Consider the following 22268-nt stretch of genomic DNA (forward strand, 5'->3'; position numbering starts at 1 on the left):
AACGGGCAGATCCTTTAGCAGGTCTGTGCAGCCTGAGGCTGGGAGAGGATGCTGGCAAAGACCTCCATCCTCCTGTGGCGGGGGGAATGGATCAGCACTTCCCTGAATTCAAGGCTGGGTGCTGCCTACTATCCCCAAGTCTTCTAGCTGGCTCTCTATTCCTCTTTCCTGTCCAGGTGAATGAACTATTCCTGTAGGGGCCCTGGTCAGGTCACAGCTCTGCTTCCAAGCTCCAGCCTAGCTCACGTAGCACCAAGCCCTAAGCCTACCTCAGACCTGAGCACCTGCCCCATGCCTGTGACTGTCCAAAGATGCTGCACACAGGGACCTGGTCAGCTTCTCTGAGCTGGATTATTGCTGATTTCAAGAGCTCCTGGCAACTCCCCCAGGACAGAAATACACAAGATAGGGAGCATTAAACAAACACAATTCTGTGTGAAAGCAGCACCAGTAACAGTGCCTGCCTCACAGCCCTGAAGCCCTCCAGGTATCCCCAGGACAGGCCTGGCTCATGCAACACACCCTCCCTCCACCAGTCTGCTCCAGGACTCCCTGGCACATTCAGGTCTTGGCCTGTCTGCTCAGGCTGGCGACAGAAACCATCAGCTGGACTGTGGGTTTGGAGAGCTGCCCCCTGGCGACTGGACTGAGACCTTCTGGCTCATTTCCCTCCCAACAGCCAGCAGATGGAAACCACTTACCAAGAGGGGCCAGACAGCAACTGGTGTCCAAGAGGTGAGAGGCCCAGTAGCCCATTCCCTAGCCCCCGGGGCCAGCTGGTGCACTGATCTCATTCTGCGGAGTACTGTGACACCAGGCAGCCCTCGGGAGGCCATTTCTCGTGGCTGGGTTATCAGGATAGCATGGTGCCCTCCCTGTCCACCCCCTCCACTGCTGCAGCCCTTCTAACAGGGGGATGAGCCATAGCCTGGCCTCTCGGCCGGGAGCCAGGGCGGACCAGGAGCGGTGTCAGAGAGAGGACACAGAGGGACTCGCAGGGATGGGACGGTGCGTTAGTATAGGGCAAGCTCATGCCATGCAGCCACTGTGCCCGGCATGCAGCCCCTGGGACGTTACCTCTTCCATGGGCCGGCGAGATGGCTTTTTCTTTCGCTTTAAACTACCCAAAGTGTTTCCTAAAAGCCCCTGGCAACGCTTCCAAAAGGTTTTACAGCCTGAGGGTTTAGTGCCAGGGAGCTGAGTGTGGGGAAAGAGAGACACAAAAAGAAAATTGAGGGAGGAGCGCGGGTGGCCTGTTACAGCGAGGAGGAGGAGGGGAGGAGAGGTGCCACGGTGCTAAAGGCCAGCCCCCTGCTTGAAATCCAAGGGAGCTTGTTCTGTATCTGCCATCCTGAGTGGCAGGGGTGCCAGGGCTGGGGCTCCCTAGTCCAGAGGGTCCACCTGCTTTGCTCTTGAGTCATCTGAGAATCTCCTGAGCTCTCTGCTGCTCAACGTCAGCCCCTGGGGTCTGGGTTCACCCGGAAACACCCCCACTCTGCCATGCCCTTCCAAGTGCACCTGGCAGTTTCCAAGCCCTACAAAGCCACAGCCCTGAATTCACCTGCAGTTGGACAAGCTCTGCCCTAGGGCAAGGCTCACCCAGGCAGCTCTATCGAGAAACGTGGTCTCTCCTGTCTCCCCTCGCACCAAGCCCGCTGTGCACAGCACAAGCTAGCAGCCCTGCAAAGCCGTGTCCCACCAGTGTGGCATCACCTACCCTGTGCAGGGACTCTTCCCCCAGCATCCCTCCAGGCTGCGCCAGCTGCAGCTTCTTCTCCCCCTTCTTGCCAATACTCAAGATCAAGTTGACTGTCCCGCCCAGGCTGCTGGGCCCAGGCTGCGGCACCAGCAGCACTGGGGTCTCTGAGGAATCCAGAACTAGAGTCTCCTTGGGGGTTTCCACCTCCAGTGGGGTGGAGTCACCAGGATCTTCCCAGCTCTGCTCCAGCCCTTGGAGTGGATCTGGGATAGATGGGGCAGAAGGAGAGGCCACTTCTCTCTCTTGACTCTGGAGCTGTGTCCTGGGCCCCTGCGGTGGGGTGAGGGAGCACAATGTGGGCTGAGGCCCTTTAGAAGTGTTAGGGCCCAGGATGCCATCTGCTTCGGGCACAGCTGCTTGGGCGCATGGGTCCTGGGAAGCAACAGAAGATGATGAAGAGGTGGGGTTGTGGGGATGGCCTGCATACCTCCTTTCCCTCCACTGGGCCACCATACCCCCCTGCCCTACATCTGGTTCCTCCTCCCCCCATACCCTCTCTGCTGTGCCCCCTCCTGCACCTCTTTGCACTATGGGTGCACAGTGGGATTTGGTGGCCTCCCCATGCAGGAACCCTGGGACTCTCACACTCTTACATGACAGCACTGGATGCCAAAGGCAGTCTGGATGCACGGATCTCCAAGTGCTTTACAGGCATTTATTAATTCAGCTTCACAGCCCCTCCCCCTCACTTAGGGAGGTGGATCAGGAGCATTATCCCTGCATTGCAGGTGGGGTAACTGAGGCACAGAGCAGGGCGGGGAATCACTCAAGCCTGTAGAGTGACTAGCAATGCCAGGGCTAGAACCCAAGAGCCCTGACTGCTGGTCCTCTGCCTTAACCACTAGCCCATCCTTCCCCTATCAGGCCTGTGGTGTACCGCTTCCCCGAGACTCTCCAGACGGAAACAGCCACCATGGTTTATGTGAGTCTCCCTGATTTTTGCCCTGGTGGACACAATGCCTGTGTATCTGCTCCTGCCCCATGCTGACCTTGTGTAGATATCTTTCATTGTGCTGAGAGATGCCCCTCAGCTGGGCTGAGCAAACACTGGCCTGACCCATTCCTGCTCACACACTGTCCCACAGCAGCTACAGACTCACTTGGCAGCTGGGGGACACACTCAGTGCAGAGTCCAGGGGATCGTCTTGGCCCTTTTTGCCATCACTCTTGTTCTCAGCATCCCAGTGGTGTTTCTGTGCTCGCCAGCGCACCAGCACCCATCCCAGCATGCTCTGCAGCTCCTCCAGGCGTTCCTTTATCTAAGGGGAGAGCAAAGATGCCGAGTGCTCCCGTGAGAACTTAAGCTCCCCTCCTCTGCTCCCCAAACACAACTTCAGCCTGGGACTGGGGACAGAGAAGCCAATGGGGAGCGTGGGATGCTGAGAACCCTTTGTCGGGGACTGGTGCTTTCTTCAGGAGCAACTTCATAATGGGCCCTTTGGGGCCAGGTCTGGGAAGAAAGCTGAGCCCCAGCAGGTCTGTGTTCAGTATCCATCACGTGGGTAACCACCCCAGCCAGCAGGATGGTCTGATTGCCCCTGGAGAGGTGGGCGGTTGAGGCTGGCTCCTCCTGAGCATTGAATGGCTTGTTGGTAAGTCTCTCTCACTGGGCTCCCATAAGCTAATGGTTTGGCTGGGCACTGTGCCCACGACTCTTCTCTCTGATGACCCAGCAGGTCGCATCTGCCCTGTACCAAGCCAGAGGCTCAGCCCCAAGGGTTTTCAATGGGGAGCTTGTGAAGCATCCCCCAGTCCACCTCCTGCTTACCGTCTCACTCAGGTAGTGCTCCTCGGACACCAGCGTCTGCCCTGCGGCCGCCAGCTCCTCAAACTCCTTGAACTTGGCCTCAATTTTCCTGTCCAGCTCTTCCCACTGAGTCTCCGGAAGCCCATGAGCACTCACGCTCTCTGAAAAGATCTGAGCCCTTGTGTCCTCTGTCCAGGAGCTGCAGAAACAAGGGGGCAGGGCCATAAGGAGCCACTGGGAAGACTGTTGGGAATACAGCTGCCGACCGCTCTCCTCACCCCTCTCCCCACCCCTTCCTAGGAGGGCACAGGTGGGGAACTCCCTCCAGGCCACAGGCTGAGCCGGATCTTCACGCCAGAGTTTGATTCTCCACTAAGTCCCACTATCCAGAGAACATCCCTTCAGTGAATGGCGAGCAAGGAAGGCAGAGAAAACAGCCGTGCTCTAACTCAGTCTCCACAGGGAGTTGCCCCCCAGGCTGAGGGATGAACAGAGCTACCACCTAGCAGGATGCTACTGCGACTGTTGTGGCACTTAGTGTGTTGTTAAAGCTTCCCATGGACTCCTGCAGCTTTCCTGTGACTTTCTGCCACCGCCTCCCATTCCTCGCAGTGCGACTGAAACCACAGGCTGCCCACTGCCATTTCCCTACAGCTGTGCTAGTGGCACTCCGGCTTCCCAAGTACAGACAGTCACCCATAGTTCTCACCAGGACTACAGCCAGGCTGCCTTCGGGGACGATGGGCACCATCAGGCTCTGTGGTGAACCCAGGGAGGTGTGAGGAGGCAAAGGGAGGGAGAACATGAGGGCTGCAGGCTGAGGGAAAATATGGGAGGAAGGGGAAGGCAAGGGCCAGGAGACAGTGGGGAAGCCTGGGGAGCGATAGGAGAGCGGCAAACATCCTGGGTTTCTGTGGACACCTGACTTTCCCCATGGAGCTATTTCAGCTCCCCTTGCACCTCCCCAGCCTGCTCCCCACAGAGCAATGCCTGCCGGACACTTGTGAACCCCAAGGTGAGCACCAGCCCTCAGGCTGTCCTCCCTGGCTCCCAGCTTTCCAGGCAAGGCTGGCTGGATCGCAAAGGCAGTTGGAAGGGAGGGTGCCCTGCAGGCTGCAGCCACTTACATCATGGCTAAGTAATCCCCGAAGAACTGCTGCAGCCGACCGGCCCGCTGCACATGGCCCTTGTTCTCCAGCACCAGCTTCCGCAGCTCCTCCCAGGCCTGCAGCGTCCCCTGGATCTCCGGGCCCATGTCATGCATTCGAGCGGGGCAGAGCTTTTCCAGGTGGATGACTGCCTTCTCCAGCTCCTCCACGTCCCCCTCCAGCGCCTCGGACATGTTGAACTAGGGGACACAAGACAAAAGGACTCTGAACACTTGAAAGAGACCCTCTCAGCAGGGGGCTCGCGGCTCCATTCCCCATGGGGGAGTGTGTTTCTGCCCCTCTGCCTGAAGACAGGAGGGGACCAAGCCTGCCTGCTTGGCTTGCCAAGGTGTTTCCTTCCCCTACCACTTGAGGAAAAAGATCAGGGGTGGGGATCAACATGGCAGGGCAAAGCGCTGGGCTAACTCCCTCAGGTGCTGGCACCTGGAGATGGGACCCAAACCCAGGACCCCTGCATGGCAGGGGCGGACATTAGTCACTAGGCCACCAGGCTGAATCCCTTCAGCATTGCTGTGTAGAGAGTTAAGACCCACACCTGGTCCTCCTGCATATAGCTCAGAGCACTGAGCCCCTGGCCATGGGAGCAGTCTCTGCTTTATCGTCTCTCCTGTGTGACAGGGGATGGAAGTGCAGGAGGACATATGCTCTGTGGGGAGCTGTGCTCTGAGGGGTGCAGGGCATGACGGAGCAGGGGATGGGGAGGAGGCTGTAGGGGCACAGGGGATCTGTGCTCTGTGGGGTGCAGGGGGTGGGGGAACAGGGGATGGGGGAGCAGGAGAGCAGGGGATGGGGAGGAGGCTGTAGGGGCACAGGGGATCTGTGCTCTGTGGGGTGCAGGGGGTGGGGGAGCAGGGGATGGGGGAGCAGGAGAGCAGGGGGTGGGGAGCAGGCTGTGGGGACACAGGAGGAGCTGTGCTCTGTGGGGTGCAGGGGGTGGGGGAGCAGGGAATGGGGGAGCAGGGGAGCAGGGGGTGAGGGAGCAGGGATGGGGTCATAGGGGAGCTCTGCTCTGTGAGGAGCAGAGGGTGGGGGAGCAGCAGGGAGAAGGGAGATCCCGGTTTCCCAGCAGATAGTTCTGCTCTGCTCTGCATGGAGCTGGTTCCCTCTATGGTGATGCAGAGTGGAAAGATGTGTGAGTTGTTGGCAGCCAGACCCTGGCACACAGGGGCTGACGCAATCCCTTCCCCTGTGCCTGCCTGGCCACAGGGGGAGTTGATAGCAGAGGCCTAGAGTCAGCTGGAAAATTCCAGCGAGCCCTCCGCAAAGGGCCAGGGCTTATGGCTCTTGGGCCTGAGGGCTAGAGTCTCCCTGAGGTGACCTTGTCTCTACTCCTGACACCCTTGGTAACTCCTACCTCCAACATGCCTGGCAAAGGCAGGGCACTGCAAGGCTCCCAGGAAGCTAGTAGAGGCCGCTGGTGACTCCACTTACCATGGCAAGTCAGAGCGGTGCAGTCTGTGGGACTCACCTCCATCTCCTGCTGCTGGCTCAGCAGCCCCTGCAGCCCCTGCAGGTCCAGCTCACTCTTCACTGTGGCAAAGCCCCTCTCCACTCGGGTGATATCACGGGCCAGAGCCTCTGCCCTGCATCGAATGGCCTCCATACGTGGGGAGACTCTGGCCAGCTGAGAGAGAGAAAAGCGAGGTGAACCTCAGTGTGAGCTGAGCTCCCTTCAGAGATGGTCCTGGGAGTTTCATGGGGCTAGTCAGCTGCAGGGCGCAAAGGAGGAATAGGGATAACTGTTCAGCACTAGCATCAGCTGCCTCAGCCTTGGCCCCAATCCCCTACTCTAATCACTAGAACATACTCCCCTCCTAGGGACAGGTATAGGACCCAGGAGTCATGGCTCCCAACCACCTGCTCTAACCACTAGACCCTACTCTCTCAGGCTGGCACTATGCAAAGGAGCCCTCCAGTCAGTCAGACTCTACTGTCCTGCCCTCACCTCTGACTAAGCCAGCTGTGCTCTGCATGGCTACTAGTGGGGTGTTACCCCCTCCTCCTCTGTCAAAGGCTCCCCATGCCAGGTCCCTTACCAGATGCTCCAGACTCTCAGTCTCAGCTGCTGCCTCCATGACTCGCTCCCGCTCCTTCACCACATCGTTCAGCATCTCCACAGCCTCCTGCAACTCACCCAGGGGGCTGCTCATGTCCTCACAGCTCAGCTGCTGCCCAGCCTGGGCCAAGGGGAGGTGCACAGGCTCCTGGGAGCCCGGCCTGCCGGTCCCTGGCTAAAGCAAACACACAGGGACACTGGGGCTTTAGAGAGAGACCGGGACACATGGGGTGACTCCGGCATCACCTGGCTGGCGAGGGGTCCGGTGGAGCCTCCTCACCATGCGCTCAGGGTTGCTGGCCTCAGCCATTCCCCAGCCAGGATCGAGGTCAGTGGCCATTGCGCCTCTCCCACCTCAGAGCAGACACTGGCAGCTGCTGGGGGTGATGCTGGAAAGCGAGGGGTTCCAGTTATCCCCACCCCTGACCTGACCCCCCTACCCAGACTGACAATCAGGGATGAGATTCCCAATGGGGACCCGAGTCCAGGCCCATCCCCACTCACTCCTCACCAGTGTGCTGTTTCTCTGGCTCAGCACCTCCTCCTGCTGCACGTTCTGCAGAAACTCAGACAGCACCAGGGAATCGCGCAGGTCCTCTGCCCGCCGCTGCAGAGCTGCTCGCACGCACCCCAACCTGGCACAGCAAACGCAGCAGTGGGACAGGGGCACACGGAGAGGCAGCGCCACAGGGGGCTCCTACTCCTGATGCTAACCACTGCAGGGAAATCCCCTCCCAATCCTCCAGTATTGCCATTCCCCAACGCTTCCCCCTGGGGGCTCCCACCCCTCTGACACAGCCACCTCCTCCCATCCCCCTAAGTTGTCCCATTGGAGCTCTCCCCCTCTCTAACACCAGTGTCTCCTCCAATTCCCCAAGGCTGCCCTCAGGAGATCCCCTCTCACTTCTCTGATGCCACTTCCTCCCCAGAGCAGAGAATCCCCTCACACCCCTCCAACACCATCTCTTCCTCACATCCCCTGACACTACCTCCCACTCCTATAGCCTGACACTCCCCCTAGTCCGGTTCCCAGTCCTGTCTCCCTAGGACTCACTTCTCTTCCACCTTCTCCACCTTGCTCTGAATCTTCCCAGCCATCACATGCTCCGCAGAGGGCTCTCTCCCCATCTCCTCCCGCAGGGCTTGGAGCTTGATGCCCCACAACAGGACCTGGTTCTCCAAGCAGCTGATCTCCTGGAGATCCCTGCGGAGCTCCTCTGGGCTCCTCATGGTGGCTGGCTCCGACAGTGAGCTCACCACCCCCTGCAACCAGTGCTCAGCCCCATCCAGCTCTCCCACCAACTGCAGAACCTGCAGGAAGAGATTGGAGAGTGGGACAGACAGGACCTCCCAGGCCAGATCCCCCTGTGCCCCAGCCTCAAGGTGGGCAGGAACGAAAGCTCCTGTGGGCGCCGTGGCATCACATTGCAGGGAAGGCCAGTTTGGTGTGACCTAGCACTGTCTATCCCATCCAGGGCAGCACGTTTCCATGGAGCTTCGCAGTGCTCTCCATCCTGCAGCACAAACAGCACCTGGTTGCCCACCTACAGGCATCTCAGACAGAGCAGGGGCAGTCCTGGCTGTGCAGCACTGAGGCCACTGCAGTGCCAAATCCAGCTGGAGGAGCAGAGACTTCCTGAGCTGGCGCCACAGGGGACCTGTCCTAGGTAGTGTGGGCTGGCTGATCTCTGGGGGAGGCCGGCCAGGGCCATCACCCCCCACCCTGCTGACACTCCCCAGGGAGACTCCCTTGCAGGGGGCTGCAGCTGAGGCTCGAGATGGCCCGTGTACCAGCACAGCCCAGAGAATGGCCACAGTGACCCTTGTGGGGACCCACAGCGACCCTTGTCCACCAGTGCCTGCATTAGATCTGTCCCTGTGTCCCGGGTGCACCCCCTTCCTGCCCTGCTCACTTCCCTCAATGTCTGCTACAGGCTCGTGCCTGGCAGAGACAGATGGCACCACGCACCTTATCAATCTTCTTCAGCACCGCATCGTTCTCCCGGTGCATCCTCTGCAGCTCCGCCCACAGCCCTTCCAGCTCCTGGAGGATGCCTTCCACCTGAGGTCTCCCTCCATAGCTGCCACACAGCAGCTTCTGCCCTTCCTGTGGGACACAGACACACACTGTTAGGTGACACCCACCTGGGCGTCCTGCTCCGCGATCCCTTAGAGGGGCCTGAGAATGAGGCACATGCTAAGGATGGGGATCTGCCCTTCCCCGCCCCCCTGACCCTGGCCACAACGGGGGCATGGATCTCACTGCTCACTCCCATCCCTCCCCAGAAAGCAGTGGAGAGGAAACTCCTCCTGGCACCCCAAGTGCCTGGCGTGAGAACCCAGTGTTATCCCCCAGTCACACAAAACACCTGCCGCTGGGGATGCCATCAGCATGGTGCCCCCTCTGCCTTTCCAGCAGCGAGCTGTATGGGGGACTCCCAGTCCCACACAGCATGTGCCCCACAGTTGGTGCTCACCAGGCGCAGGGCCTTGATGCTGGAGCTGTTGCTCAGGATCTCCTGCTGCAGTGCAGCCTGCTGGGTCTGTGCGGCCTCCAGGCTCTCTGCGTCCTCCATCTGGCTCAGCCGGATGCTGAGACTCACATTCTCCCTCAGCCGGGACACGGCCTGCCGCGCACCACGGGGAGAGACAGCACATTACTGCCAGCTGAGGGGTGGGGGGGCTGCAAGCAGAGGGGGAGACACACAGGGGAACACCCGGCGCTGGGACCCGGGGACAGGGGCTGGGACGCGCCTTGGCTCATTGGAGACGTTACCGCATTAGCAGCCTGACAGAAGTCCTGCAGCTGGGCCTCCTGCTGGGGTGGGCCCCGCACAGTGTCTGACTGTCCTGGGGGTTTCCTCCTCCTGCAGGAGAGAGGCAGAGTCATGGACAGTTTTTCTCCTACCACAGGGACCTCCACAGGCTACGCCAAAGGACCAGGGCAGCCTCATACCACACAGAGTCCTCAGCTACAACTGCAGGGCAGGGGCTGGTATCCACACCTTAGGGGCTCCACAGGTTCAGAGCATGGGGGCAGCTGCCTGTGCCAGGGAAACCCCAGGTGCCCATGTCCTTCCCTGCCCGCTATGCCCCTTCTGGGGACTAGGTTCTGGAACTGGGGATGGATTCTTACAGCTAAGGAACAGGCCTAGCCCAGCAAATGCTCTAGGTCCCCACCCCACTCTCGCCTCCTAAGGAATACCTGGCTTATACCCCGCCCCTGGACCCCATTCTTGGGAGCGGCCTGCCAAGTCAGTACCTCTTACTGTTGCTGTGGCAGCCAGGGGTGGCCTGCTCTCCTGGCAAGCTCAGGCTTCCCTCCTCGCCTCTCACACGCTCCGTCACACTCCCTGCAAAGTCCTTCTGCACCTAGGACACAACAGGAGCCTCCCAGGATCCGATTTCTCCCTCGACTAACACCAGGCAGAGGAATGGGGATCAACAGAGCCAACTCAGCCTCCCGCTATACCAGACCTACCCCCTACTCCTCTGCCACCAAACACAGGGCACTCCTGGGAGCAGCACGGGGTCCCAAGCAAAGCCTGGTGACAGGTCCCTGGGGCTGTGAGTGGGACGGGTGCAGCTGTGCCGCCTCTCTAGAATTCCAGGTGCCAGGGCGACATCACAGACTGGCACAGGTCAGAGCCCAGAGGGACACACAGAAACATGTGCTAAGCTGGCCTGGGCAAAGGTGTATTGGGAGAGGGGATCTGAGCCAGTGTGGGGGGTGCATGAAGGGGCAGATGTGTGCAGAGGTGGGGCCCATAGAGCACTCCCAGACCATCCCACAGGCCAGTGTTCAGAGCCACACGCAGGTCACCTGGGGCACTGCACACAGGTTTCAGGTTTACGTGGTCACATGCTTGTCACTTAGTGTTCATAGAGGGGGTCCTAAGGTTTGGCAAGGGGGTCACGCAGCTGTCACTTAGGGTTCACGGGCTCAGGCTCTTTTCCTATGTGCTGAGTGTTTAAGGGAAGTGGCTCTGGTTTGGCTGCTCTTGTTGCAGGGAAGGGGAGGGCTGGCGAAAAGGAGGGGCCCCAGCTACCATACTCACCACACTTAATGGGACTCTCCTCCGCTTGTCTCCGGCTTCCCTCCCTGCAACTCCCCCGCTGCCGGCTTCTGTCTGCTCGGGGCTCAGAGCATCGGTCTCTCCCATCGGCAAACTGCTCACCAGGGCCAGCAATGGTGACGTCTCGTTCCTGGGAGATGGGGAGCACACACGGGACAATGGGAGGGGAGGGGAGTGAGAGGCAAGAGGAGAGCGAATGGGGAAGAGAGTCCTAAGCTGTCCTGGCCCCATGAGTCCTCTGGGGTTGACTCAGGAGCAGAGTCTGGCTCACTGCAGCCAATAGCTGATGTGGGTTCTGCCGCAAGGACTCCGCTCCAGCCAGGTGTGGGGACCCCCAATAGGGGGGAATCCAGCAGATGATGGAGATGTGGGGCCAGATTTTCAGAAGCACTGTACACCCAGCAGCTCCCAATGGCCTGACCTTACCTGTGTAATGGGAGCTGAGCTCTTTGGAAAGTCCAGCTCTTGTTTCCCACAGCTGAAACTCCAGCAACCCCTTGCCCAATGGCGGGCAGCTCAGATTTGAACGTATCCGTAGAATGGGCCAAGCCAACGCCTTTCCCACACCACCAAGTTTGTGGGGATCAGCCATGGCCATGGATTCAGATTCTGTAGCTCGGGGAAGAGCAACTTCAGCCACTCAGGAACCAACAAGTGTGTAAACCCAAAGCCACCCTGCCTGTTTCTGGCTACACTCTCCTGTGATTGGCTGAGACACTCAAGCAGCCCGCTCTCTAAGTTAATCAAATAATAGCTCAAAGGGCAGAGGTTACTCTGGTGCATCTCATAGGTCACTCTATCTACCCTCGGAGCCTCCTCCCACCAAAGCAGCCTGCACCCCTGTAACAAAGGGGTCTGGAGCATTCTCCCCAGTGTACAGAAGAGGACACTGAGGCACAGAGCAGGGCGGGGACCTGCCCTCCAGGACCACTCAATGAGTCCAGTGCAGAGCTGGGAACAGAACCCAGGAGTCCTGGCTCCCTCATACCTCAAGTCACATGCCCTTCTGCTCACCAGGTCTTGAGGCAGGAATGGGCAACAAGTGACCCCTGTGAACGCACATGCGTTGCTAAATTCAGCCCTGGGCTTGCTCTGTGTTTAGGGGTGATGCTGGTGGATGTGTGGCTACGAGGCTCTGCTGTACCTCAGCACCTGCTGAAGCTGGGCCCAGCTCTCCTTGACATCTCGGTGTTTGTGCAGGACTCGTGCTGCCAGGCTGGGATGGAGGCTGATGAGCTGGGACACGGTCACATCCAACATCTGGAGGAGCGAGAGGGGGCATGAAGTGAGCTAATGGGGCTGGCTGAGGGTGCCCCTCCAGAGACCAGAGCTGAGCACAGAGGCTACCTCGGGAATGCTGGGTTAGCCCTCAGGGGCAGGTGAACAGCAGGATACAGGGTCCCAGCTCCCTTCCAACAAGCCCTCCCACTGATCCCACCTCTCCACACCCCAAATCCTGCCCAAGATCCAGGCCCTCTGAGATGCCAGTCTGGGCAGCTGAAGGCAGCTCTGGATGCAGCCACCCCCATTACAGAGGATTCAGGGCATGACATATGCCAAACCCCTTGATGCTGGCAGTTCAGCCAGATGAGGTTTGACTCCAGGCCATTCTGCCCATGCCACACCCTGCTAGGGGCTGTAACGCCCATGTCCAAGCCAGGTGCTGGGGGGAGATATCCCATCAGGGCACGCGCAGTATGCCTTGCCTCTCAGGTGAGACATTTCAGGTGAGTATGGGACAGCGCAATGCCAACACTTACCATGACCTGGCTGGCAATATCCCTGACATCTCGGTCCCGGCTGGACTCGAGGTCTCCCTGCTTCCCCACGCCACAGAGGTTCCTCCACTGCAAAAAGAAGAAGCAGCCATTGTACCCCTTAGGGGAAGGTAGGGACAGGGCCCTGCTCTCTGCAGTGTCTCTGTGCCATTTGGATCCCTCTGAGTGATCCTAGCCTCCACTCCATGTCACACAGGAGTCCCCTTCTCCAATCCTGCTCCCCAGTGACAGGGGCCATCACCCCTCTAAGCACCAGCAATGATGTTACTCAGGGGTCTGGCTGAGGGGGGGAGGCCACTCCATAGCAGGCAGGGGAGCTGGTGACTCAGCCCTAGAGCAGGGAGTCCCCAGAATGTCACCTTCCCAGAGGTGCTAGGGAATGTCCATCATTTCCTGGGAGTACAGACAGCCCCCACGGAAGAAGAGCCTGAGTGTGATATTCCCTCATCAGGCCCCCCCATGGCCTCCTTCTCACTTTGGGCTCCGCTCACACCCTGGGGCTGGGGAGAGTCCTCACCTCCGCTCAGTTCCCAGTGCCTGATAGGGATAGGGCACAGGTAGTGGGGTGGCTCACACTCTTACTGGCCAGGAGAGCCAAGCTCTTTTCCTCTATGCTGGGTTGGGGGTCCCCCTCTCCCTCCTTAACTCCCTTAATATCCTGCCTGCAGCTGCAGAGCTGGTGGCCATGAAGGAGCAGAAAAAACTCATCAAGATGCTCAGGGGCTGGCTGAGGGCAGCTGTAGAGCAAAGCAAGGGGCTTTCTCCCCGGCTTCCTGGTGGGGAGAATACTCCTTTCACACCCTCCCCAGCCCTGTGCTAGCCCAGGTGCAAGGGCTGAGAGAGGAGTGGGCTTTTCTTCAAACTGCCCGATAGCCTAGTGTGAGAACTTCCCATCCTGGCACCCAGGGCCCCTCAAACCATTGATGGGGCAGGAGCTGATTCTGCTCTGAGCCCTCAGCGGTACCTTGGCGTGGATGGCTCTGAGGAGCGTGTCCGCTTGCTGGAGGAAGGCAGCTACCTCCAGGGCCAGCTGCAGGGTCTCATGATGTTCCTTCAGGGTCCCCTGGAGCCGCAGCCACCTGGGTAGAGAAAGCAGGAGGAGGCTATTGCAGATTGTGCTGTCTGGTGCAGCCTCCCCCGTCATTCCCACAGTCACGTGACTCACAGGTCAAGACCTCCCTGTGCCCAGCCCTGCAGCCCCCAGGCGGCTGTGACTCCTCCCCACTCACATTTTATTGAGGTGCTTGCGCCGGGCAGAGATGCTCCTGCTCTCACTCTTGCCGTGCTTCTCCAGCTTCTGGGCCAGGCTGTTCATCTCCTCATGCAGGCCCTGGAACTGCTGCTCCTCCTGGGCTCAGACAGAGAAAGAGGGAAATCCCACCAACTCCCCTGGCCCAGCACAACTAGCCAGTCCCCACAGGAGAGATCAGCTCCTGGCTCCAGCTCCAGTTAAGCGTCAATGTGGACACAAGAACAAATGGATTTAAACTGGCCATCAACAAGCTTAGGCTTGAAATTAGGCAAATGTTTCTACCCACCAGAGGGGTGAAGTTCTGGAACTGCCTTCCGAGGGGAGCAGTGGGGGTTAAAAAACTAACTGGCTTCAAGGCTGAGCTTGATAAGTTTATGGAGGGGATGGTGTGATGGGACTGCCTACAATGGTGTCCCGGAGTGTGCGGGAGTCAGGGCCCTGCACCCTCAGTTCCTGAGATTCACCGTGACTCTCAGCCAGCCAGTAGAACGGAAGGTTTATTAGATGACAGGAACATAGTCCCAAGCAGAGCTTGTAGGTACAACCAGGACCCTTCAGCCAGGTCCCTCTGGGGGGCAAGGAGCTTAGACCCCAGACTTGGGATTCCCTGCATCTTCCCAGCCAGCCCAAAACCGAAAGAACCCCCCCCCCCGAAGCTGACTCACTCCCCTCTCCCTCTCCACTTTTGTCACCCCCCTCCTGACTCAGGTTACAGGCTCAGGTATCCTCCCTCAAATAGTCATCCCCTGCTCTCCCATCCCCAATACAGACAGTCTCAGTAAAACTAGACGACATTCCCAGGTCAATCCGCCTCACTCCCTACTGGGTCACAAATGGCATATAGCTGATCTGTGACTGCTAGCAGCAAATATCTCCAATTGCAGGTGATGGGACACTAACTGGGGAAGGCTCTGAGTTACTACAGAGAATTCTTTCCTAGGTGTTTGGCTGGGGGTCTTACCCACATGCTCAGGGTCTAACTGATCAACATTTTGGGGTCGGGAAGGAATTTTCCTCCAGGTCAGATTGGCAGAGACCCCGGGGGATATTTTGCCTTCCTCTGCAGCATGGGGCACAGGTCACTTGCAGGTTTAAACTAGTGTAAATGGTGGGTTCTCTGTAACTTGAAGTCTTTAAACTGTGATTTGCGGGCTTCAGTAACTCAGCCAGAGGTTTTGAGTCTGTTATAGGAGTGGGTGGGAGAGGTTCTGTGGCCTGCAGGGTGCAGGAGGTCAAGGTAGGTGATAATGATGGTCCCTTTAGGCCTTAAAGTCTATGTGCTCCATTCCAGATGCTCCAGCACTGGCTGCTGAGAGACTTGGGCAGGAACCACTGTCCAGCTGAGTCTGGGTGCCCCAGCACAATGGACTCTGTGTCTGATGGACATGGCTTCAAAGAGCATTCTGATGCTTGTGGCACCAGGGGGCGCTAGGCTCAACAGTGTGAACATGCAGAGGCCTCCCCAAAGGATAGCTGGGTGTTACCCAGATGTTCCAGGCTCACCCCAGGTCAATCAGTCATTGCTCTGGCTAGAACATTAAGCCAGTGAGGAGCTGAGATGGAGCACTGGCTGGGAAGTCTGAGGTGTCCCCTGGGGGCCGAGCTTTAGCTGACATCCCCTGGGAGTGGAGTGACAGGGGCCAAGCCTAAGCCAGGCAAGGGGAGGGACTCTCACCTGTTTTAAGTCAAGGATGCGGCGGGTGAGTTGGATCTTGTCCATGCTCTCTTGCAGAAGAGCAGTCAGCACAGGCTTCTCTTCCTGGGATAGATGGGGGTTAGAACATAGAGAGGGAAGAGGAAGCCAAGAGATCTAGAGAGAAACGGCCTCAGACTGAACCTGAAGCAGGAGGTCTAGGATGAGGGCAGGGCAACTGGGAGTCAGCACTCCTGGGTCCCACTCCCAGCTCACTGTGTGAACTTGGGCAAGTCCCTTCCCCTCCTGGCCTCAGTTTCCCCTTCTGTAACAGGGATAAATGCCCTGGAGCACCACCACCCTGTCCAGGGGTGATCTCAGCCATGCTCTATGTTACACAGGCAGCTAGCTCCTGGTTGCCATGGCAAATGCAATTTGCCTACAGGCTGAGAGTATGACGATACCATTTTTAACCAAAAAAGCAGCAAAGAGTCCTGTGGCACCTTATAGACTAACAGATGTTTTGGAGCATGAGCTTTCATGGGTGAATACCCACTTCATCAGATGCATGTAGTGGAAATTTCCAGGGGCAGGTATATATATGCAGGCAAGCTAGAGATAATGATGTAGTTCAGTCAGGGAGGATGAGGCCCTGTTCTAGCAGTTGAGGTGTGAAAACCAAGGGAGGAGAAACTGGTTCTGTAATTGGCAAGCCATTCACAGTCTTTGTTTAATCCTGAGCTGATGGTGTCAAATTTGCAAATGAACTGAAGCTCAGCAGTTTCTCTTTGAAGTGTGGTCCTGAAGTTTTTTTGCTGCAGGATGGCCACCTTAAGGTCTGCTATAGTGTGGCCAGGGAGGTTGAAGTGTTCTCCTACAGGTTTTTGTATATTGCCATTCCTAATATCTGATTTGTGTCTGTTTATCCTTTTCTGTAGCGACTGTCCAGTTTGGCCGATGTACATAGCAGAGGGGCATTGCTGGCATATGATGGCGTATATTACATTGGTGGATGTGCAGGTGAATGAACCGGTTATGTTGTGGCTGATCTGGTTAGGTCCTGTGATGGTGTCGCTGGTGTAGATATGTGGGCAGAGTTTCCCTGTTAAGGCCCTGGCCCCACCTCCCCGCACCCTACAGTCCCATCCTGGGCCCTGGGCTGCTGCCCTACCCTTTCCAAGTGGCAGGTCTCTGCTCAAGGGCCAAACCTTTGGCAGAGTCAGTGGCAAGGCTCAGAGACCCCACTGCAGGGGCAGGGCCCCCTAGACATTGCAGGGGGGCGGGGCACATTCCTAATGCATCACCAGGCAGTCAGGAGATGGCTGATGAGGTCCCATTCAGCCTGCTCTCCCACTCCCCATACCTTCTGCCTGATCCAAGCCTCCAGCTGCTCCGCTCTCCTGTTGAACTCCTGCAGGTTCCGCAGCCCGCCCAGCGCTTTGCTTTGATTCCCGGCTGTCTGCTTCAGAAGCTGCCACTGCTCCTTCAGGGCCAGCAGCTGCCTCCTGACAATCTCCACACTGGGGCTGGGCCGGCCCATGAGCTGCTCACCCATCTGGGGAGAGGAAGGGAAGGGAAGCAGCTCAGAGAACCTAAGCCTTGAATCCACTGGCCTGCTGGGGTACTGACTGGGCATGGAGGAGCCCAAAGATACAGGGATAGCCAGGCACTGCCTAGGTGCAGGAGAGGACAGCACGGACCCAATTGGGTCAGTTCAAGCAGGATTCAGGCTGGATGCCAGGGGATTGCTATGGAGGAGGCTGGAATGGGAGTGGGTCTGTCCTGGAGCCCCCACCATACCTGGTTCAGTTTGATCAGTGTGTTCTCAAAATCCCTCATGTCTCTTTGCAGGGTCTGTGCCACTCGTTCCCAGTCCTGGATATTGCAGCCATCCTTCAGATCCCACAGCTTCCCTCGCACCCAGCTCTCGGCCTGGAACACAAGGAGGAGCGCTGATCTGGGAATGCCACTGAAACAGGCCTGGGGATGGCACTTAGCCACTTCTTCCAGGAGTTAGAATCATAGAATATCAGGGTTCGAAGGGACCTCAGAAGGTCATCTAGTCCAACCCCCTGCTCAGAGCACGACTAATCTCCCGACAGTTTTTTACCCCAGATCCCTAAATGGCACCCCTCAAGGATTGAACTCACAACCCTGGGTTTAAGCAGGCCAATGCTCAAACCACTGAGCTATCCCTTCCCCCTTAACATAATTGGAGATATACCTATCTCCTAGAACCGGGATACTTGGGGCCATTGGTCTGATGACCTGGCATGACTGGAAGACGGCCCATTGGTCTGAGCTGGGGTAGCAGGCAGCAGGGAATACTGGGCTAGATGTCCTGTTGGTCTCAGGTGGTGCAGGTGGGGATATAGGGGAGATGGGTCCATTGGGCTGACCTGGCACAGGAGTTCCTGATTTGTCAGAACAAGAACAGTCTAACTCAGGGGTTCTCACACTGGGGGTTCTCTCACATGGGGGAGTCGCAAGCTGTCAGCCTCCACCCCAAACTCTGCTTTGCCTCCAGCATTTATAATGGTGTTAAACATATATAAAGTGTTTTTAATTTATAAGGGGGGTCGCACTCAGAGGTGTGCTGTGTGAAAGGGGTCACCAGTACAAAAGTTTGAGAGCCACTGGTCTAACCTGCACTCGCGGGTCCCCTGAAATGGGGCTCTGGGCACAGCCCCTGGGAGAAGGAGACTGAAATGCTAAAGCCCAGAATTTCTGCCTGCCTCTGGAGAGCCCTGCAGTCTGGCTGGGCCGCGTCCCCCTCGCCTGGCAGCCAAGGCCCTTTGCAGGCTGAGTGGAGAGGACGTAGCCAGGCAGGCAGGCCTCACAGGCAATCTCTCTACCCGCTGTGTGAGGAGTCTGTTCTCCTTTCATTCCCTCTCCCCCGGCTGTCCCACCATCCCCCTGCAGAGCAGACAGAAACACCCCTTCTTTGTGACCCCTTTTCCTGTGCTGCCTCTGCTGCTGCGGGGTGGGGGAAGAGAACTGGGCCCCTATGCAGGCTGACCCACGCTCCCTGGGGCAGACGGCCTGGAGAAAGGCAGCCAAATATGACGTTATGCCACAACAATGGCTTCGCTTGGGCTGAGCGTTCACTCCCCCTCACACTCCTGCTGCTCAGATGAAAGGCTTCCGGCCATGAACACATCCCCGCTTCATTCCTCCACTGGAGCTGGAAGGAAGATGCTTTCTCCTACCATCACTGCTCCCCCCAGGGGCCAAACCCACCACCCCCAAAGTAGAAGCACACCGTGGTGGGGCAGCATCCTGGGCAACTGCTCCATTAACCAGACATTCACTGAGCTCCCTGCTCCCAGACCTTCCTCCAGGGATCCCCGGACTCTACCTGCATTATCTCTCGGTTGAACTGGACTACGAGAAGGCTCTGGTCAGGGACATTTGCCTGCCCTGCACTGCTTCGGATGCCAGTTTTCAGCCCAGCCACTCCACTTGGCTCCTTGTTCTTGACACTTTCCTTCCAGGGGGCTGGTGCATGGCATCCTGAAACCTAAGGGAGTCAAAGAATGGAAAGACTTAGTGCACTTACCTGGGGTGGAAACCTGAGCCAACCCAAACACACACATGAAAGGGGATGGCAGCCTGGTTTGTTCCCACAAACATTAAATACTATCCACTGGCTTCAATAGCTCTTTGCCAAGACACTCCAGCTGAGGATCTGGCTCACTGACTTCAATGATTTACACCAGCTGAGTTTCTAGTCCTGTGTTTTTCTGAGACAGAAGTCACTTGTTGTTCACAGAATTTGTCGTGGCATCACAAACACACATGGGTCTCTGCACTCGGCTAGTCCTAGGCACAATCCATGCTGCAAAAAGTTTGCAATCTAAATAGACAGACAATGTAAAATGCAACCATCTCCATTTGCTTCCTCTTAGCTCAGTACATTTCCTCTCCCTTATGTTACACAGGAATTGCTTTACTGGATCAGCCCTGAGCTACATCCAGATAGGGTCTCTGACAGTTGCCAGTAGCCCATGCTTCAAAGGAAAGTGAAAGAAACCCTACAGTAGGGAGTTGTAAGAGAACCTGCTCCTGTGAAAAGTTTTCCCCTAAGACCCATCAGTTAGAAGTTGGCTTACGTGTAGAAGCAGAAGAGCTCACAATCCTTCCAAAACATTCTCTCTCTTAAAAATCCCTATTGTTGTATCTCTGGACATTCTCATTCTCCAGATAAATCTCCAATCTTTGTTGAATCCTGCTAAGTTCTTGGCTTTGGACTTCAATGGTATCTAGTGGGAATGAGTTCCACAGCCCAATTGTGCACTGCATGAAGAGGGGTTTACTTTGGTTCGTTTCAAACATACCACCTTTCAAATTCACTGGATGCTCCCTATTCTAGTGTTATGAACAGAGTGACCTACTTTCTCTACACTTCATTAGCTTGTATCCTTTGATCACGTCCCATCTTATTTCTCTCCTCTCTAAAATAAACAATGCCAATCTTTTCAATCTCTCTTCACTCTGAAGTGTTTCCAGGTCTCTAATCAATCTTATGGCCCATCTCTATTTCGTCTAGTTTCTTTGTGAGACGGATGAGCAGAACAGGCATAATACAGATTTGTACAGTGACATTCCTCCATCCCATTCCTCATGCATCTGAACATTGGTTCCCTTTTTGGACAGCAGCTCCCTACTGAGCAGAGGTCTTTATTGAGCTGTCCTCAGTGATGCTCAGGTCTTTTCCCTGAGCTGACACAGTTAATTTAAAACCCTGTAACAGGGGTTCTAGAACAATTTGTATAATGGGGGTGCTGACAGCCATCAAACCAAGCTGTAAACCCTGGATATGATGGAAATCGTTTCAAGGCAGGACCCCCCACACCCCTACTTCCAGCACCTATGCCCTGTAAGGTGTATGAGTAGTTCAAACTATTCCCTCCAACGTGCATTACTTTGTATTTGTCACCACTCACTCTCACCCACCATCGTGGTGCCCATTTACCTAGCTTGGTTAGATCCCTCTGAAGTTCCTCACACTCTTCACTGGACTTGACTAACTTAAATAATTTTGTGCTAGCTGCAGATGTTCCCACTTCCCGACTCACTCCCTTTTCCAGATGAACACATCTGTCAAACAGCACTGGTCTCAGTCTGGAGCCTTGGCTCACCTCACTGCTAACCTTCAACCAGTTATTCTGACTCTCTGTTTTCTGTCTCCGCCAGTCTGTGATCTCTGATGGTATTTTGCCTCTCGCCTCGTGGTTACATAGTTTTCTTAATAGCCTCCTGTGCAGGACTTAATCAAAGGCTTTTTGGAAGTCCATATAACTTATGTTAGCCACTTCGCCTTTATCCACTGTTTTATTGACATGTTCAAAAAGTTCTGATAGATCGTATTCTCCTCAGCAGAAGCCACGCTGGTTAGTCCCCATGATTAGATATGTGGTTTATAATTCCTACTTTTAATCATATTTTCAATTAGTTTATCACATGCGATGGCAATCAGACAGGCTGTAATTCCCAGCATCACCCTTCTTCCTATGTAGAGCCAGGGACAACATGTGCTGCTCTTCAGTCCTCTGGTAAGTAGCTGATTTTAGTGAAACTGAATATTTCTGTGAGGAGCTCAGACATTTGTTGCACTCTCTCTGCATCCCCATTCCTCCCCCCACTCCCCAGCTGCCTCCTCCTCCTTCTCAAGCCTGGCCCCAACCCCTAGCCCTCAAGCACAACATCAAAGCACAGAGTTATCTTGGAAGTTTCCCTCTACTCCTCCCACCGAGCACAGGGAGCAACCAGCATTGTGTCAACTGCACTCAGCCAGAAAATGGAGTGGAGCAGCCTGGGAGCCCACTGCCCTCTAGCATGGGCATGGCAGGAATGAGGATCACCCCTGCCTCAAAGAATCTCTCTCCACATATTTAAGTTACTTTGCAAAGTGACAGATTTTGTGTTTTCTGCTCAAGGAGTGGAAATAGCAGGGGGGCTGCAGGTCAGGATTGAGGGACGTTGGCAGAGCTGTGTGAAGGGAGCCCAGGACAGGAATAGTCGGGGGTGGAGAGGAGGACCAGAAATGAAAGGCATTAGCAGACCTGCATCAGGAGGAAGTTTGCTTAGTACCATCTCTCTGAGTATTGCCTGGTTCTCTCACTTGTAGCTGCCTCCTGCTAAAAGGAATAAAATTCACCCAATACAGAAATGGTTCTGGAGCTCTGTCCTCCTGGGGAAGGGGCTGCAGTGCCCTGATCCCACACCCATGCCTGCTCTCACCAGACCCTGAGGGCCCTGGGGACAGGGTTTTCCTCGCCTGAACATCCAGTGCCCTTTAGTGATGAGCAGAACTCCAAAGCAAGAGAGCAACTGAAACAAAAGGGCGATTCTCCCACCTGTCTCCCTCCCTCCCCACATGGCGCTTCTTCGGTCCCCAGGAGCTCAGCCCACAGCTCCTCCAGGGGCATCTGGAGACTCTTATTTGAAGTAACTCATCAAGGAGGGGAAGCTCTGCATTTCCTCTGGGGTTTCGCTCTCGTTGTCTGCGCTGATGGAATGTTCTGTCCGGGATCCAGCTCCGACAGGGGCGACGGCTAAGGTCAGCCAGAGACGGAACTGGCCTTCCTCCAAGCTCAACCCGAGGTCCAGCTGCACAAACCCCTGCGGAGGGCCGGGGTTGTGAGGATCTCATGTCCTGCTGCATGGAGGAAGCTCAGTGCCAGCCCCTCTTTGGAGATGGAGCAGACTGAGAAGCCTGGCATTGTACCAGCTACGGGCATGCCCCACAGATCTTACAGTCTGGCACAAGAGGCACAAGGACAGGGATCAGGCAGT

At 56.6% G+C, this 22268-nt stretch overlaps 1 protein-coding gene across 4 annotated transcripts in view; it reads right to left on the bottom strand.

Annotated features, from left to right (window-relative positions):
- Positions 1 to 22268, bottom strand: part of LOC127049367 (uncharacterized) — a 46172-nt gene that overhangs the window by 14232 nt on the left and 9672 nt on the right. For 2 of the 4 annotated variants that reach the window (XM_050950007.1, XM_050950008.1), the window contains 22 exons: positions 18829 to 18990; positions 17271 to 17402; positions 16834 to 17025; positions 15513 to 15596; positions 13815 to 13933; positions 13550 to 13664; positions 12568 to 12654; positions 11952 to 12067; positions 10790 to 10937; positions 9994 to 10103; positions 9508 to 9598; positions 9209 to 9358; positions 8701 to 8838; positions 7786 to 8042; positions 7243 to 7366; positions 6712 to 6906; positions 6144 to 6299; positions 4634 to 4854; positions 3528 to 3705; positions 2860 to 3018; positions 1718 to 2131; positions 1078 to 1197 (listed from right to left, as the gene is read on the bottom strand). In XM_050950007.1, coding sequence (XP_050805964.1) covers positions 1078 to 1197; positions 1718 to 2131; positions 2860 to 3018; positions 3528 to 3705; positions 4634 to 4854; positions 6144 to 6299; positions 6712 to 6906; positions 7243 to 7366; positions 7786 to 8042; positions 8701 to 8838; positions 9209 to 9358; positions 9508 to 9598; positions 9994 to 10103; positions 10790 to 10937; positions 11952 to 12067; positions 12568 to 12654; positions 13550 to 13664; positions 13815 to 13933; positions 15513 to 15596; positions 16834 to 17025; positions 17271 to 17402; positions 18829 to 18990 — 3468 coding nt within the window. The remainder of the gene's footprint in view (positions 1 to 1077; positions 1198 to 1717; positions 2132 to 2859; positions 3019 to 3527; positions 3706 to 4633; positions 4855 to 6143; positions 6300 to 6711; positions 6907 to 7242; positions 7367 to 7785; positions 8043 to 8700; positions 8839 to 9208; positions 9359 to 9507; positions 9599 to 9993; positions 10104 to 10789; positions 10938 to 11951; positions 12068 to 12567; positions 12655 to 13549; positions 13665 to 13814; positions 13934 to 15512; positions 15597 to 16833; positions 17026 to 17270; positions 17403 to 18828; positions 18991 to 22268) is intronic. The other 2 variants (XM_050950005.1, XM_050950006.1) reach the window with 2 other exon arrangements.

Source organism: Gopherus flavomarginatus, chromosome 4 (genome assembly GCF_025201925.1).
Source record: "Gopherus flavomarginatus isolate rGopFla2 chromosome 4, rGopFla2.mat.asm, whole genome shotgun sequence".
Lineage (NCBI taxonomy): Eukaryota > Metazoa > Chordata > Testudines > Testudinidae > Gopherus > Gopherus flavomarginatus.